At 39.6% G+C, this 18582-nt stretch overlaps 1 protein-coding gene across 1 annotated transcript in view; it reads left to right on the top strand.

Moving 5' to 3' along the window:
• mylkb (myosin light chain kinase b) overlaps nt 1–18582 on the top strand; it is a 29175-nt gene that overhangs the window by 1917 nt on the left and 8676 nt on the right. The window contains exons 2-10 of the mRNA XM_029427972.1: nt 2294–2410; nt 4132–4191; nt 12313–12360; nt 12567–12694; nt 13667–13823; nt 14258–14448; nt 15883–15994; nt 16836–16868; nt 16955–17045. Of these exons, the coding sequence (XP_029283832.1) occupies nt 2294–2410; nt 4132–4191; nt 12313–12360; nt 12567–12694; nt 13667–13823; nt 14258–14448; nt 15883–15994; nt 16836–16868; nt 16955–17045 (937 nt within the window). The remainder of the gene's footprint in view (nt 1–2293; nt 2411–4131; nt 4192–12312; nt 12361–12566; nt 12695–13666; nt 13824–14257; nt 14449–15882; nt 15995–16835; nt 16869–16954; nt 17046–18582) is intronic.

Genomic DNA, 18582 nt, shown 5'->3' with positions numbered 1-18582 from the left:
ATAACTGGTAAACAAACAGACAATAATCAGCAACACGTTTAATTATTTATGAATGTAGAAAAAAAGTATAATATTAAGAAAATAATGAAAGATGTTGACGTCTGATATATATAAATATATCATATAAACATGTAATAAATGGTTTATATGCAGATATAAGGACATTAAGTGTTTATTAATGTTCAGTATTTGTTATAACTTCTCCTATGAAAACATATTTCATATATTTACAGCTATTATATAATTCATTATCTTTTTATACAGCAAACAACACTTTTGTGTGTAAACATGAGGAGTTTATATATAACACATTACTGTGAGTTTTAAAACATTTATTACATGTTTATATGATTATACATGATCAGTACGGGCTGGACATTATTCACTATTTTCTGACATTTTATTGACAAAATAAATAACTCATTCATCAAGAAAACTTATCGACAACGAAAATAATGTTTATAGGCGAGTTAAAGTGATATAACTATATATATATATATATATATATATATATATATATATATATATATATATACTAACTGATATAAACTGATGAAGAGATAATTGCAAAATATTATTCACTTCTTTGTTAAAACATTTATAAATTATAAGCTGATTAAAGTAAAGTGACATTTGAAGACATTTTTATTTTATTTTTTAAAACTACTTCAATACAATTTCTGACATTTTATATGATTAATTTATTAATCAAGAAAATGTATCGATAATCTTTATTTTTAATAATCAAACCAAATAACTATTCACTTTAAACATTATAAATGATTATACTTTTTGCTAATTAATTACATATTATTGATTATTGAGTGCAGATTTCTGACATACAGTGGGGGGTTGGAGTTTCTCCAGGTGCATCATGGGAAATGTAGCATCCAGTTCCATTATTAATCAATCATTAAAAAGTCTGTAACCCTTCAGTGTCTTGTTTACTTCATAGAGAAAGGAAGGGTCCCTGAAGGCACCATGTTCATTTTTTTTCAGTCGGTTTGTCGTCAGTAATTTAGAGCTGATACAAAATCATTTAATTATTTTAAATTATTTTAAACAAAAGCAGCCTGTCTTCTCTAAAGTCTAATTGTCCTGTTTTATATCTCTGTAAACTGAATATTTTCAAATCTTTCACAATTTTCTTCACTTTTTTACCATTTAACCACATTTAAAAAAGTAAAAACTTTATTTATATTATTATGTGATGTTGAAAAAACTAAACCACCAGAATCAGACGCTGAATATTAACTTCCTTTAAAACAGCCAAAATGTCCTGTGTGCGTGTGTGTGTGTGTGTGTGTGTGTGTGTGTGTGCGTGTGTGTGTGTGTGCGTGTGTTAATCCCCCTCCTGTTATTTTAGTCTGCAGGACAGCCCCTGGTCCGGCACTGTGTGTGTGCTTATTTATGTTACATAGTGGGGACTCAGGTCACATGTTAAAGGTCAGTCCTCAGACAGCTGGAAACATCATATATATATATATATATATATATATATATATATATATATATATATATATATATATATATATATATATATATAAAAGTTGCTCTCATGTCATTTGAGAACAAAAATGTCTTAAAAATATTATAAATTAATATTATTTTCCACTTTCACTAAGATAAATCTTTGTACCAACTCCAGTCATGATCATAACTACGTAATATTTATTTATTTTCTGAATGTTAACCTGTTGTTTACTGACTGAAACATACATTTAATTATAAATAAAATTAATTATTTGATGCATTTTTATTTTTTTGTGCAGGAAACTATGAAAATAGTCATTTGTCCTAAAGGACAAACATGAACATCTGTTTCAGACATTTAAAATCAAACTAACGTGTCTGGAGGGAGGCACAAGGGTTACGTTGGGATTTGAATGCAGAACTTGTATTGGAGTATTTTTAATGATAATAGTACTTTATATATTATATTATTTTGTGTTATATTACATGATGTTGGATTATATTGTTAACCACCTTTTTGCTGCTACGTCAGAAAGAGAAAAACTGATCAGTATCACGTTACAATGTGAAAAGTTTATTATAACAAGAAGTTTTAGCGTTATAACAGGATATAATAACAATTTATATTCAAGTTAAAACTAGATATTAACATTATCTTGTTATGACGTGAAAACTTCTCTTTATAACAATAAACATTTCACATTTTAAAGTGAAACTGATCCGTTCCTCTGGTGTACTACAGAATAACAATATATATTGTTGTATTATGTGATATTGTATTGTGCTGTATGATAAGTAATGTGTATGTTGTGTGTTGCAGGCGGCCTGTGCTCTCTGACTATCGGGAAAGCTCTTCCTGAGGATGAAGGACAATATAAATGCAGAGCAGAGAACTCTGCAGGCAAAGCTGAGTGCTGCTGTATGGTTCTCGTAGACGGTAAGAACTTAGATTACGAAATCTTCAACTGTTAAAAACTCAGAAACATTTAGCTCCTTTTTTAAACTGAAGAAAGTCACAAATGAAGGTTTTAATTTCCCTTGCTTTGTATTAACGTTACCTTTTGATAGTGAAACATCCTCTTAACTTATTTATAATCGTTATGTTTTGTATTGAATTCAGCTTTTAGTTTGTTCTTTAAGTCAATTCATGTTTCTTACATTAATTATGCGTTTACACTCTGAGTACACTCCATTATTATACATAAATATTAAAACATAGATATTAAAACTCCGACTTATTCATAATGTCTCTTATTCAGCTGTTGCCCAATAAGTGTGTAAACATTTGGGTCCAAAATATTACGTAAATGTCCTGTGCTGCTCGGTTTCTCAATTTCTGTTAATGTTTCTGACTCAAAGCCCTCAGTGACCTGTCTCTACCATAAGCTCCTTTAACAAAACTCCCTTTAGAAAATGTGCGATTTAACATGTAATTGTCTGTATGGACATTATTTATTAAATATTAAAGTCCAACTCAACTTATTCATACCTGTCATCATCCTGACTTTAATTTGGCCGTTAATCAATCTCCATAATTCATTATGATAATACATTTCTTTAAGTTCTTGTAATCTTTAGAAACAGATATTGATTTGCGTGTTGTTTGTTGATTGGTTTGATTTGTTTACATCTCAAAATCATTTGCACCCTTCGTGGACTCTGATTTGCTTCTTGGGCAAAAACTTACAAAAGTCCCTTTAAAGAAAAGTGAGATTTAAAATGTTCCTGCTGTGAATGGAAATGACATGTTAAATGTGAAACTCATCTTAAGCTAGTGATAGTTGTAACAGTTCTATCTTTAATTCGGCTCATAGAATGGACATTAGCCTTTTAAAAACTGAAGTCCGTGAACACAGCACAGAAAACAACAACCTCCTCATTTCCCAGAATTCCTCAGCAGTCTCCGTCCAGTTGGAGTTTCCTGTAATTAAAATAAATCGACACAAACAGAGTCTGTATATATCAAACATCTCTGAATTACATTCCTGGAAAACAAGTTAGTAAATAAAAACCTATCAGAGGCTTCAGGCGGTTCGTCCTGTGAGGAACGTGAATATTACAAAACGATATCCATATTTATATATATATATATATATATATATATATATATATATATATATATATAAATATGTATATGTATAAACAGCTAAGAAAGAGTTTTTGTTCACAACAGACCCGATCCTTTAATATTTAATATCAATACTTCAGGGTTGTGAAGGGATCGAGCTTTATATAATTTTGCATCTTTTTGTGGTGTTTTCTCAGCAAGTGTTTGTAATTCAGGCCACTGACACTTTGTGCACATAAACATGGACGTACATCTTCTCTCAAAGTCTTTTACAGTTTGACTAATAATGTGAATTAATTCACAAACATATGGAGCTAAAAAGATGTTTTATGTTCTGTGGTTAAATACTTATTCTGAGTTAAACAATATGATTGAATTGTTTAGTTTTTAATATTGTGTGTTTTAGGCAGAAATTTGAATCTTCATGTTTAACATTAAGTTCATTGATGAAACATAAAAAGCTTTAGGACTTGATAAGTGTTTACTTATTTTTGGGGCATGAAATACTTCCTGATGTTCATTCTGAATATGTTTATGTTATTTATGTTTGCTGGGAGAATGAAACGCTCTCTCTGCGTCTCGTCCTGCAGATCCGGCAGAAAACTCTCTGGCTGACAAAAAGTCCAAGAAGGCGACTCCGACCTCAGAGAGTGAGTTTCCAAAATATGCAGCTGCAGCTTCTTTCCTTTTGTCCCAATAAGGAGCTGCAGGCCGGGATCACTGGTTCCCACACACACACACACACACACACACACACACACACACACACACACATTTCTATTTTGGAGCGTCTCTGTGTATAATTGAAACCATCACTGTCAGATTATTATTCAGCGCTCTCTTCTCCACTTTAAGACCACGTTTCCCATCAGCCTCGCTGCTTCTTCTTCCCCCCCCTTGTTCTTTCAAGGCCTGTAACAAATAGGAATGTCACGAGAACCAATAATTTGGTACCAAGTCGATACAAAAATTTGGAAAAGTTGACGGTCTCGTTTTTCTACAGAACAACAAATCTGTATTAAAAACAGCAGAAGAGCTAGCTAACGTTAGCTGTTAGCGGTTAGTTGTTAGCTGTTAGCTGTTAGTTGTTAGCTGTTAGCGGTTAGTTGTTAGCGGTTAGCTGTTAGTTGTTAGCAGTTAGTTGTTAGCTGTTAGCAGTTAGTTGTTAGTGGTTAGCGGTTAATTGTGAGCTGTTAGTTTTTAGCTGTTAGTTGTTAGCGGTTAGTTGTTAGCTGTTAGCGGTTAGTTGTTAGCTGTTAGTTGTTAGCGGTTCGTTGTTAGCGGTTAGTTGTTAGCTGTTAGCGGTTAGTTGTTAGCGGTTAGTTGTTAGCGGTTAGTTTTTAGCTGTTAGTTGTTAGCTATTAGTTTTTAGCAGTTAGTTGTTAGCTGTTAGCGCAGGGGTGGCCAACCCGCGGCTCTCGAGCCGCATGCAGCTCTTTGCCCAGTTTCATGCGGCTCTTCAGTTCATATCAAATTTTATTTATGTGTATGTGTGCTGTCAGTATGAGAGCATGACAGTGCGTCTAATTTTGATGTGGCCCAAGAGCCAATCACAAAAATGCCTGCGATGCAGTGAACCAATCACCTTCGAGGGGGGAAAAACCTATCGTTGAGTAAACACTATCTGACCATCTGAGTTCGATCCTAAATGGCAGGGAAGAAATGCACAGCTAAGCGAAAATATGAAGACCAACATCGGACGTTTTATTAGAGTGGGAGAGTTCATATTCATATAAAAATGCTGCCTGACCTAGTGCAAAGTGTATTTGCGTTTGTTAACAAACTGAAACAGTTTAAGACACTTCTTCAAAAGGGACAATTAGCGCATTTTCCCTCTGCTAAAAGCAAGCGGACAAGCTGATATGCAACATTGGTTGAAACACTGCACGAAGACTTTGCGACCCAGTTCCATGATCTACAGCTGAAAAGGTCACAGATTACGTTCCTCGTCGACCCTTTTAATGCTGAGACGGACTGTTTGAAAGCCCCGCTAGTCTGTACCTGTCAACATTGGAATTTCAAAATAAGGGAATTATTTTGTTGTCCCTACTCTGCTTTTAATAAATAAGGGAAGGTCTCCTCCCATTTGTTACTTGCATAAAGTTTTAACTTGTTTGGCAGGTACAACTGCGTCTCCATCTATCTCCCGTTCACTGTGACTCTCATCATATGTTCTCTTCTTCTGTGTTATTGTTCCTGGTTTCTTCTTCTGTGTGTTTACTGGCGGATAATGTTTTTCAGCTAAAGTTAAACATAATACTGCCACCTGCTCTACCGGAGGACACTTTACACGTTTTTTAATTAGGCCTATTTTTTTTTCTGAAAGGTTAGAAATACGGGATAATCCCGGGAAAATATTTAAACGGGAGAAAATCGGGGTAGAAGTAAAAATACGGGATAATCCCGGGAAAAACGGTGGCCCAGTTGGAGATGATTGAACTTTCTGAGGAAGACCGACTGAAACCTGTTCTGAGGGAAGGGACCCTTGAGTTCTGGAAAACTGCCAATGGAAAAAATATCCCAATGTCAAACGGGCTGCACTCAAGCTACTATCAATGTTTGGGTCAACATATGTCTAAGTCGGTGTTATCTACCCTGAAACACGTGCAATCAAAGTATCCATCTGTTCTGACACACGTGTGAAAGAATTGCTTTGAGTGACCACAACGGAATACAAGCCAGATTTGAGGAGGATTGTTCGAGGCAAGGAATGTCAGAAGTCCCACTAATTTAAAGAAGCAACATGCAGAGGAAGATAAAACACTTGTGTGTGTGTGTGTGTAAAGTTTTAGATTTTAATTTTGACTGTGTGAGAGTGAGGGGGGAGTGAGGAAGCACAGAGAAAGGCTGAGAACAAAAGAGAGAAGGGGGGGGGTGTGCATCAGTGACTGTGTATGATGTGGCTCTTTGCAGTAACATAGTAACATTTTTGGCTCTTAACCTCTGACTGGTTGGCCACCCTTGTGTTAGCGGTTCGTTGTTAGCGGTTAGCTGTTAGCAGCCGGTGATTGGAGCTTCCTTTGAGTTACATTATGATGCGTTCAGGCTCTCTTCAGTAAAAATGAGTTTTGGTTGAAGGTAAATTATAACGTTATTATGAAGTGTAATCTTGAAAAATATAGTTTTTGGTGAGAAACTTGAATAATCCAGATGTTTGAAGATGTTTTCAATATAAAACAGATGTTAGATGAACTCTGAGCTGCTTCACTTCCTGACAGAAGTGTGAAGTAATAAAGGAAGTTGACTTCATGGGGTTAGTGTTTGTTTTTCTGTGGTATCAGACTGGTGTCAAGAATTGTGGAATTTTATTGGTATTGGCATCAACTACTAAATGTCGGGTATCGGGACGTCCCTAGTACTGAATAATTTGAAGCTTCATGCATATCGTTGATATCTGCTTGTCTACTGATTGTGTTTATTTGTGCACAGCTGCAGATACAGATGAGGTTACACTATTAGTTTTAAACTATTACATCACATTACAGGTCATTTAGCAGACGCTCTTATCCAAAGCGACTTACAGTGAACATATATATAGATATATATACAGTATATATGCAGCAGTATATGTGTGTGTCTGTGCAGCAGTTTAATGTTTCTGTCTTCAGCTCTCAGTGGAAAATCTGCTTGCATGATCCAACTCTTAATCCCTGTGTGTGTGTGTGTGTGTGTGTGTGTGTGTGTGTGTGTGTGTGTGTCTGTGTCTGTGTGTGTGTCTGTGTGTGTGTGTGACTCCGGTCTCTGGTTATGTTTGCGTACCATAAAATTTGTGAAGCATGAAACCTGAAACAAAGATCACTTTGTGTTCCGACTGGTTTGAAAGATTCGCTCTGTGTGTTTTTGTCAGTATTTCGTTTGAAATGTGGAGCACAGTGAGCAGGGCATTCTAGGAAATTTAGCAGAGCTAGCATACTAATCTTTTGGCTGACTTTGCTGCATTCATGTTGGATGGGAAGGATAGTGGAGACGAAAATCTAATACCAAGTTTGTTGTAGGCCTATGTGAGGCAGCCATGTTTGATTGCATGTTGTTGGAAATATCAGCGCTTTAAGAGAAGTCCAATCGTCCAATCACAGCACAGCAAGAGTACCTAATGACAGCAGGTGTGTTCATGGAGCCAGAAAGAAACTCTGTAAACAAAAAGTATTCTTTTAGTTTTAACAAAACAAAGAAACACCAGCTGAAGTGTAACTAATTATTTGTATCCGCTAACGTTAGCTTGTCCAGCTAATCAGCTACCTACGTCAGTTATGACTTTGATGTTACGGTGTCATGTGGTCGGACAGCTGGTTACTATGGTAACTCCCACATGTCATGAATGATGACCTGTCTAGTCGACCAATGAGGTCACTTTGAATAATTAGCTCCACCACAATTTTCTGATTATTGTGGCTGAAAACTAACTTTTGAGCAGATTCTCCTTTTCTCTTGGCTAGCAGTTTCCCCCTGTTTTCAGTCTTTGAGCTAAGCAACGCTACACCTGGTCTACACCTGGTATTACAGGGATCATTTTCAAGAAGCTAATATAATGTTAGATATGCTAACTTTTGGTAGCTTACTAACATTGGTTACCTGTAAACATACTGTATGTTGTCTATGTTAACCGTATGTTGCTAGATTGGATACCAGTGCTAAGCTAGGCTAACTCTGTCCTTGATCTGATATCTGAAGATGTTGTAATGGAAGCTCTCTCGCTAACAACCAAAATATGTGGTTTGGGAAGTTAATTAAAGTAGTTTTGAGTAGCACAATTTAACATAAATAGTGCTCTAAAATGTATATTAGCTATACCCGATGTTAGCATAACTTCCCCCATTGTTGATGACGGTATCACTGTGTGTTATTGTACACCGCCTGACAGGTTCACAGAAAATGTTATTGTATTTACTGTTGTGCCTGAAAAAGACGGCATTCAGGATTTTCTCACTTTCTCCTCTCTTGATGTTGCTAGGCTACCAGTTTCCCCCTGCTTTCAGTCTTTTTGCTAAGCTAGGCTAACCACGTCCAGTTATGACACCAATTATTACAAACTACAGCCTCAAAAATAACTAAAAGAAAGAAATATATGCACAATATAGTTAAAGATAAATAAAAACATTTAATGTAATTAGTGTTTAATCAACATATTTCTTTGTAGTCGTTTTGTGTGTCTTTGTAGTCGTTTTGTGTCTCTTTGTAGTTGTTTTGCGTCTCTTTGTGGTCATTTTGTGTGTCTTTGTAGTCGTTTTGTGTCTCTTTGTAGTTGTTTTGTGTCTCTTTGTGGTCATTTTGTGTGTCTTTGTAGTCATTTTGTGTCTCTTTCTAGTCATTTTGCGTCTCTTTGTGGTCATTTTGTGTCTCTTTGTAGTCATTTTGTGTCTCTTTGTGGTCATTTTGTGTCTCTTTGAGGTCGTATTGTGTCTCTTTGACGTCATTTTGTGTCTCTTTGAAGTCGTTTTGTGACTCTTTGTAGTTGTTTTGTGTCTCTTTGAAGTCATTTTGTGTCTCTTTGTAGTCATGTTGTGTCTCTTTGAAGTAATTTTGTGTCTCTTTGTAGTCATTTTGTGTCTCTTTGTAGTCATGTTGTGTCTCTTTGTAGTCATTTTGTGTCTCTTTGTGGTCGTGTTGTGTCTCTCTGGTTGGTGTCGTGCATTCATCGTCTCAGTCATGGAAAAAAAGATTGTTGACAAACATATTTATTAGTCTGAAGAAGAGCATGAGCTCAAAATGTCTTGGATGTGCTAATAAAATGCACTTAAGGAGCTACAGTACTTTATAACATATTTATAAGTCAAAGTTAATGCTGATTTCTAGCTCCAGCTCTCTGTGTGTGTAACACTGGTTTATCTGACGGAACCTGAACGTAACAGTGAGTCTGCAGAGTTTAAGCAACAGATCTGAGCTGACAGCAGAGAGGGATGACCCGGGGGAGGGGGGGGATGTTCTGGTATAAAACGGTTCACAGCTCTTCATGGCTCCTCTCCCACACTTCCATTTAAGGTCTGGTTTCCCGACTCGACCTCGTCTCTCAGACTTTGTTTTACTTCACGCTGCAGATTAAAACTCTCTCCTTTTAAGAAGCTCCTCATGCTGCAGAAATACATCTGATCACAGACAGAAGATGTAAACGACTAATGAAGTTCTGATTTAATGTGTAAAGTGTAAACACAACTACAAACATCCTGTGCTTCTTCAGCACCAGGATGTGATGCTCTCGATGTTCGACACAGAAACAGACAGAACAGCTAAACACAATAAATACAATTTATTATTATTACTATTATTATTACAAAGAATGGAAAAGAATAAACAGGACTATTATGTACAAGTATGGGTCAAAATTTAAAATAAATGTATATAAAAATAACAATAAAATTTAAATAAAGTGTATTTGTACATACAGTATATCTCAAAAGTGAGTACACCCTTTAGATTTTTGCAAATATTCTGTTATATCCTTTCAGGGGATAACATTATCCTACTGAAACTTTGATATAACTTAAAGTAGTCAGTGTGCTGCTTGAATAACAGTATAGATTTATTGTCCTTTGAAAATTACTCAGTACACAGCTGTTAATGTCTAAACAGCTGGCAACAAAAGTGAGTACACCCCATAGTGAACATGTCTAAATTGTGCCCAAAGTGTCAATATTTTGTGTGACCACCATTGTTATCTAGCACTGCTTTAACCCTCCTGGGCATGGAATTCACCAGAGCTGCACAGGTTGCTTCTGGAATCTTCTTCCACTCCTCCACGACGACATCACGGAGCGCACGGATGTTGGACACCTTGCACTCCTCCACCTTCCTCTTGAGGATGCCCCACATGTGCTCAATTGGGTTTAGGTCTGGAGACATACTTGGCCAGTCCATCACCTTAACCTTCAGCTTCTTCAGCAAGGCCGTTGTCATCTTGGAGGTGTGTTTAGGGTCATTATCATGTTGGAAAACTGCCCTACGGCCCAGTTTCCGAAGAGAGGGGATCATGCTCTGCTGCAGGATGTCAAAGTATATATTGGAATTCATGTGTCCCTCAATGAAATGCAGCTCATGCAGCCCCAGACCATGATGCTGCCACCACCATGCTTGATTGTAGGCAAAACACATTTGTCTTGGTACTCCTCACCAGGGTGCCGCCACACACGCCGGACACCATCTGACCCAAACAGGTTTATTTTGGTCTCATCAGACCACAGGACATGGTTCCAGTAACTCATGTTCTTGGATTCATTGTCTTCAGCAAACTGTTTGCGGGCTTTCTTATGCATCGGTTTCAGAAGGGGCTTCTGTCTGGGGCGACGGCCATACAAACCGATTTGATGCAGTGTGCGGCGTATGGTCTGGGCACTGACAGGCTGACATCCCACTTCTGCAACCTCTGCAGCAATGCTGGAAGCACTCGCACGTCTATTTTTGGAAACCAACCTCTGGATATGACGCTGAGCACGTGGACTCAACTTCTTTGGTCGACCCTGGCGAGGCCTGTTCCGAGTGGAACCTGTCCTGGAAAACCGCTGTATGATCTTAGCCACTGTGCTGCAACTCATTTTCATGGTGTTGGCAATCTTCTTATAGCCAAGGCCATCTTTGTGAAGCGCAATAATCCTTTTTTTCAGCCGCTCAGAGAGTTCCTTGCCATGAGGTGCCATGTTGTCCAGCATTCAGAGAGAATTGTGCCCAAAACACCAAATTTAACAGCCCTGCTTATCATTTACACCTGAATCCTTGTAACACTAACGAGTCACATGACACCAGGGCGGGAAAACAACATCATTGGGCACAATTAGGACATGTTCACTATGGGGTGTACTCACTTTTGTTGCCAGCTGTTTAGACATTAACAGCTGTGTACTGAGTAATTTTCAAAGGACAATAAATCTATACTGTTATTCAAGCAGCACACTGACTACTTTAAGTTATATCAAAGTTTCAGTAGGATAATGTTATCCCCTGAAAGGATATAACAGAATATTTGCAAAAATCTAAAGGGTGTACTCACTTTTGAGATATACTGTATGTCAAGTGTTCTGCTCGTTGTAGAAATACATTGTGTGATCCAGATGGACTGCATGTTATATTCAGTATGTTTGTGTCTCATCTCTATTTACTGACAGAGGATGTTAGAAAACATTAGTGCATTAAAAACTGTACTATTATAATCTATAATGGATGTTATTGTGATTAATGTGTTTTTGCATAAACACATAATGTTGAGATTAAGTTGAGCTGTGAGGCTTTTTATTTTATTTTAACTTTGATTTGCATAAATGATAAGTGAATACATAATTGTATTTTTATTTAAATATTTGCTTTGGCAATAATATAATGTTGTATTGTAGCTGCTTAGAGAGAGGAAGTGAAACCGCTCAGAGTTCATCTAATATCTTATATAATATATATATATCTAATATATAATATCTCTTTTATATTGAAAACATCTTCAAACATCTGGATTCATTCAAGTTTCTCACCAGAAACTACATTTTACAAGATTACATTTGAACACATCATGATAACGTTATAATTTACCTTCAACCAAGGTTGAGTAGAGCCTGAACGCACCATAATGTAACTCTATGGAACCTGCTAACAGCTGAAACACATTTAAATGTTTGACATGTTCGTTTAACAAAGTTCTGTCTTTAGTTCTCTTTTGTTTTTACAGTAAATCTGAACAAAAGCTGCTTTGTGTGTGTGTGTGTGTGTGTGTGTGTGTGTGTGTGTGTGTGTGTGTGTGTGTGTGTGTGTGTGTGTGTGTGGATTTCACAGGTTTGATTCTTCTTGTGTTTCAGGTGAAGCCAGAATAAAGAAACCGACCGCCAAGACTCCTCCCAAACAAGGTGCCACACACAAACACACACACATTTATATTATCTATATTTATTTGATGTATCTATTCACTGCAATAATATCCGTCTGTTGATAAATGAAATAATACATTTTAACTCGACACTGAGATTTAAAGGTTTTATTTGTGTGTGTGTGCGTGTGTGTGAGATGCTCCTGAAACAACATATAATATGATTATGTATTACTGTTTGTGCAGCTCTGCCTCCTCAGATCCTGCAGTTCCCGGAGGACATGAAGATCCTGGCGGGGGAGAAAGTGGAGATCCTCTGCAAGTTCTCTGGAGCTCCACCGATCACCTGCACCTGGCTGAAGTTCAGGAAACCAGTGAGAGACACACACACACACACACACACACACACACTGAGGTTATTGACCAGCTGATTTCTTCAGTAAACTTTGAGAATATTTTTTAAATGAGCAGTTTTATTATTTGAAACATCTCAACTGTTGGATGACTGATTCTTTTTTTAAAGAGTTTAAAACACAAATCAGATCAGAATCCAGTTTATTGCAAAGTTGATTTTTACTTACAAGGAATTTGCTTTAGTGAATAAAAGAATAAATAAATATTTAAAAATATTATAAAATAAAAATGTTCATAAATACATAATACACACACACACACACACACACACACTGCTGTATACAATATATCAGAAGTCAAAGTGGAATAGCCGTTTTAAAGTGATATTGTGCAGAAATGTACAAAATAAAATACCTGTTTTCACTCGACTATTATGGAATGTGGTTCATCATGTTCAGGATGAACTTTCATTATTTGTGTAGCGGTACGATCAAGACAGAAGGGAGGTGGGACTCAATTGCACGACACAGAGGCAGATAAATGTTGAATGGAACTGGTCTTTACTGAAAACTTAGCAGTTGCTATGGTACACGCATAGACAGTTGATCATACAAAGTATCAAGGGGTAATCCAGGAGCAGAGTCGGATCACGGAAACAGGTTTGGTACACGGGCAGATACTCAGCGTAACAGCACAGCAGACAAGGATCAGGCAAGGGCAGAATCGAGTCACGGAAACAAGGTCGACATCTGGGGGTAGGAAGTAGAAACAACAGAGAACAGGTAATTAACAAAATAAAACAGGAAGTACAAACACAACACAAAACATCTAACGAACAGGCCGAGACCTAATACTTTGTGTGTGTCCAACTCTTTGTTTTATGAATGAAATACTGAAATAACAAATAAACGCCTGCATAACTAATGCTGTGTGTGTGTGTGTGTGTGTGTGTGTGTGTGTGTGTGTGTGTGTGTGTGTGTGTGTGTGTGTAGATCCAGGAGGCCTCTGCAGATATCTCCATAGAGAGCAGTGACAGCAGCAGTAAGCTGACCATCAGCAGTGGGCAGCAGGAGCACTGCGGCTGCTACACCATCGAGCTGAGGAACAGCTTCAGCCTCCGACAGGCCGCCCTCAACCTCACCATCGTCGGTCAGAAACTTCATTCAAGTTTATAAACCGTTATTAATCCGCTGCAGGGAGATTCAGATGTTGCAGCAGCACAAAGACACAAATGAGATAAAACAGAAATATATAATAAGAGTTATAACAGCCAAAGTAAGAATAGAAATAGAAAAACTATACAAAAGCAATTGGTATTCAAATCTCAAATTAACACTCCCCTTTAACTTCAGGGATCAGGTGTGTTATAGGTGTGTTGGGTTAGGGCTAGGGATGTTTCATCTTACAGGCCTCATCAGGGATCAGGTGTGTTGGATATCTGGCATCAAATAAACTAACATTGCATGCACGCAGAACCGCGTCTGTCCGGGTGGAACACAACGTTTTTCTGGGGTCTCCAGTCTGGTCAGAGTCTGGCTGTGATGCCCAATGCAGCTTCATTTAATGACCCCTCCCCTCCTCAGATAAACCCGACCCCCCAGCACGGGTCCCTGCAGCCTCAGACATCCGGAGGTCCAGTCTGACTCTGTCATGGTACGGGCCGACGTACGACGGAGGCAGCGCCGTGCAGTCCTACAACCTGGAGATCTGGGACTCCTTGAAGCCGCATTGGAAACTCCTGGTGTCCTGCAACAGCACCTCCTACAACGTACAGGTGAGCTGTTATTATTAACCAGCACCTCCTACAACATACAGGTGAGCTGTTATTATTAACCAGCACCTCCTACAACATACAGGTGAGCTGTTATTATTAACCAGCACCTCCTACAACATACAGGTGAGCTGTTATTATTAACTAGCACCTCCTACAACATACAGGTGAGCTGTTATTATTACCCAGCACCTCCTACAACATACAGGTGAGCTGTTATTATTACCCAGCACCTCCTACAACATACAGGTGAGCTGTTATTATTACCCAGCACCTCCTACAACATACAGGTGAGCTGTTATTATTACCCATCACCTCCTACAACATACAGGTGAGCTGTTATTATTAACTAGCACCTCCTACAACATACAGGTGAGCTGTTATTATTAACCAGCACCTCCTACAACATACAGGTGAGCTGTTATTATTAACTAGCACCTCCTACAACATACAGGTGAGCTGTTATTATTAACTAGCACCTCCTACAGCGTACAGGTGAGCTGTTATTATTAACCAGCACCTCCTACAACATACAGGTGAGCTGTTATTATTAACCAGCACCTCCTACAATGTACAGGTGAGCTGTTATTATTAACCAGCACCTCCTACAACATACAGGTGAGCTGTTGTTATTATTAACCAGCACCTCCTACAATGTACAGGTGAGCTGTTATTATTAACCAGCACCTCCTACAACGTACAGGTGAGCTGTTATTATTAACCAGCACCTCCTACAGCGTACAGGTGAGCTGTTATTATTAACCAGCACCTCCTACAACGTACAGGTGAGCTGTTATTATTAACCAGCACCTCCTACAACGTACAGGTGAGCTGTTATTATTAACCAGCACCTCCTACAGCGTACAGGTGAGCTGTTATTATTAACCAGCACCTCCTACAACGTACAGGTGAGCCTTACTAGCTCCTTATTGTGGTCGCTGAACATCCTTTTGGGTTGTGTCTAGATTGTTCCACTAGATTTGCGAAACTTGTCAAAAAACTGAAAGACTAGCTGCCCAACGTCCGATTCTAACCGTAACTATCTTGCCAGAGTTGCGCACGTCCATGTTTACCATCTTCACACGACAATCGTCCTGAGCGCTGCTGGCAATGGATGACTTGTCATGAACAAACACTTATAATTATCGTTTATGTAACTATTTAACAAAACGACTATCAAATACAATATAAATATTGGTATTGCTGGCTACAGTAAACCGGTCATTTCTCCGTAGTGAACAGTTGGGCTACAACGTCAGGAAGTGTCGTATGTGCAAATAAAAAACAAAAGAGTCTCGAATGACGTTCCTTGGACCAATGCTGCTTTAAGTCCCTGTTTACATCCGTTTACCTGCCGGTGGTGCCCCCATCTTAGAAAGAAAAAGCCTTCAACGTGTCTCCGAACTGAGAAATAAACAGGTTTGTGTGCGTCTCTAGGACCTTCTTCCAGAGCGTCAGTATAAGTTTCGTGTCCGGGCGGAGAACATCTACGGAGTCGGAGAGCCTAGTGCCGAATCTGCACCCGTCACTGTTGGCCTGGTGGATGATGGTGAGTAAACTGAAACTGAATTATTCAACCTCCTTCATTCCCTGTGAGACATAAAGCCTCTTGATCCTAGTTGTTGGTCTTCGTATTTGTACCACATTAGCTCTATGAACGTGATCCGTCACAGTTCTGCTCCGGGTCAGTGTTGGTGTCTCAGGATTTCTTTTAGTCCTTCTCAGCTCAGTCTGGTCCAGTCAGCTTTCAGTTCATCTTTATAAGTCCAGGTATCTTGTCAGGACATTTCCAATCATGTTCAGAGATGTGCTTTAGGGTGGATCTTTGTTTTTAGGGTAGCAAACGTTGTGGTGTCGGGAAAGTCCAACCTGGGCTTTCAATATTTTAGTCTTGCCTTGATGTTCTGGAGGTGCTGACAGACGGATTAGGAAAAAACTTTTAAGAATCGACTTTTAGTAAATTTGGGTCCCTTTGTAGTCGTTTTATGTCTATTTTTAGTCATTTTGCACTTCCTTGTTGCTATTTTCATTAATTTAGCGACTATATTTGTAAGTCAGGCCACCTGAACCCTTGGGCCACTGGGCCTGTGTCCGGTGGGCGCGTTTGATAATCCGTCCATGGAGGTGGTGTACAATTTTTGGGTGGATTTCTTTTAGTTGCAGTACCGTGAAATGACCACTGGGCAAACGTATTACAACCTTCAGGGAACCACTCAGGGAGGGCTTTGGAAATCTATGAGGTGGGGGTGTAGGGGGGTGACTCTGGTCCATCTCGAACTAAGTCAGTACTAAGTCAACTTAACTAAACCAAACTACATTAAATTAAACTGAATGTGACTGAACTAAACTGACTAACTGAACTAACTGCTGCTGTTTGGTTCGTTTGGCAGATGAAGGGGCCGAGGTCGAGGAGGAAGACGAAGGTACTCAGACTTCCTGTTAATAAAATCTAACATTAACACAGCATCACTCGACCCCCACCAGTGATCTCTGACCTCTGTGTTCGCAGACTCGGAGAAGGAGCCGGACTACAGAGACGTGTCCATCCGAACAGACGTGAAGGTGAAGGAGCTGTACGACGTGGAGGAGAGGCTGGGAACGTAAGGCTCTGCCCACTCACACATCACCCACAATGCACCTCTGCTTTTGTCTGTGACTAAGTGGCCACCTCAAGGTCTGAAAAATGATGCCAATGCTGAAAAGCCTTAAAGCTGCATCCTCTGTAACATCCAGCAGCAGGAGACTCCTCTGTAACATCCAGCAGGAGGAGACTCCTCTGTAACATCCAGCAGGAGACTCCTCTGTAACATCCAGCAGGAGGAGACTCCTCTGTAACATCCAGCAGGAGACTCCTCTGTAACATCCAGCAGGAGGAGACTCCTCTGTAACATCCAGCAGGAGACTCCTCTGTAACATCCAGCAGGAGGAGACTCCTCTGTAACATCCAGCAGGAGGAGACTCCTCTGTAACATCCAGCAGGAGACTCCTCTGTAACATCCAGCAGGAGGAGACTCCTCTGTAACATCCAGCAGCAGGAGACTCCTCTGTAACATCCAGCAGGAGACTCCTCTGTAACATCCAGCAGGAGGAGACTTCTCTGTAACATCCAGCAGGAGACTCCTCTGTAACATCCAGCAGGAGACTCCTCTGTAACATCCAGCAGGAGGAGACTCCTCTGTAACATCCAGCAGCAGGAGACTCCTCTGTAACATCCAGCAGGAGGAGACTCCTCTGTAACATCCAGCAGGAGGAGACTCCTCTGTAACATCCAGCAGGAGATTCCTCTGTAACATCCAGCAGGAGGAGACTCCTCTGTAACATCCACTAGGAGGAGACTCCTCTGTAACATCCAGCAGGAGGAGACTCCTCTGTAACATCCAGCAGGAGGAGACTCCTCTGTAACATCCAACATGAGGAGACTCCTCTGTAACATCCACTAGGAGGAGACTCCTCTGTAACATCCAGCAGCAGGAGACTCCTCTGTAACATCCAGCAGCAGGAGACTCCTCTGTAACATCCAGCAGGAGAAGACTCCTCTGTAACATCCAGCAGGAGGAGACTCCTCTGTAACATCCAGCATGAGGAGACTCCTCTGTAACATCCACTAGGAGGAGACTCCTCTGTAACATCCAGCAGCAGGAGACTCCTCTGTAACATCCAAGCAGGAGACTCCTCTGTAACATCCACTAGGAGGAGACTCCTCTGTAACATCCAGCAGGAGGAGACTCCTCTGTAACATCCAGCAGCAGGAGACTCCTCTGTAACATCCAGCAGGAGGAGACTCCTCTGTAACATCCAGCAGCAGGAGACTCCTCTGTAACATCCATCAGGAGGAGACTCCTCTGTAACATCCAGCAGGAGGAGACTCCTCTGTAACATCCACTAGGAGGAGACTCCTCTGTAACATCCAGCAGGAGACTCCTCTGTAACATCCAGCAGGAGACTCCTCTGTAACATCCAACAGGAGGAGACTCCTCTGTAACATCCAGCAGGAGACTCCTCTGTAACATCCAGCAGGAGGAGACTCCTCTGTAACATCCAGCAGCAGGAGACTCCTCTGTAACATCCAGCAGCAGGAGACTCCTCTGTAACATCCAGCAGGAGACTCCTCTGTAACATCCAGCAGGAGGAGACTCC

The sequence above is a fragment of the Cottoperca gobio genome, unplaced genomic scaffold (assembly GCF_900634415.1).
Source record: "Cottoperca gobio unplaced genomic scaffold, fCotGob3.1 fCotGob3_421arrow_ctg1, whole genome shotgun sequence".
Lineage (NCBI taxonomy): Eukaryota > Metazoa > Chordata > Actinopteri > Perciformes > Bovichtidae > Cottoperca > Cottoperca gobio.
Note: the sequence above shows the minus strand (reverse complement) of the source record. Positions and strands in the feature narration are given on the sequence as shown.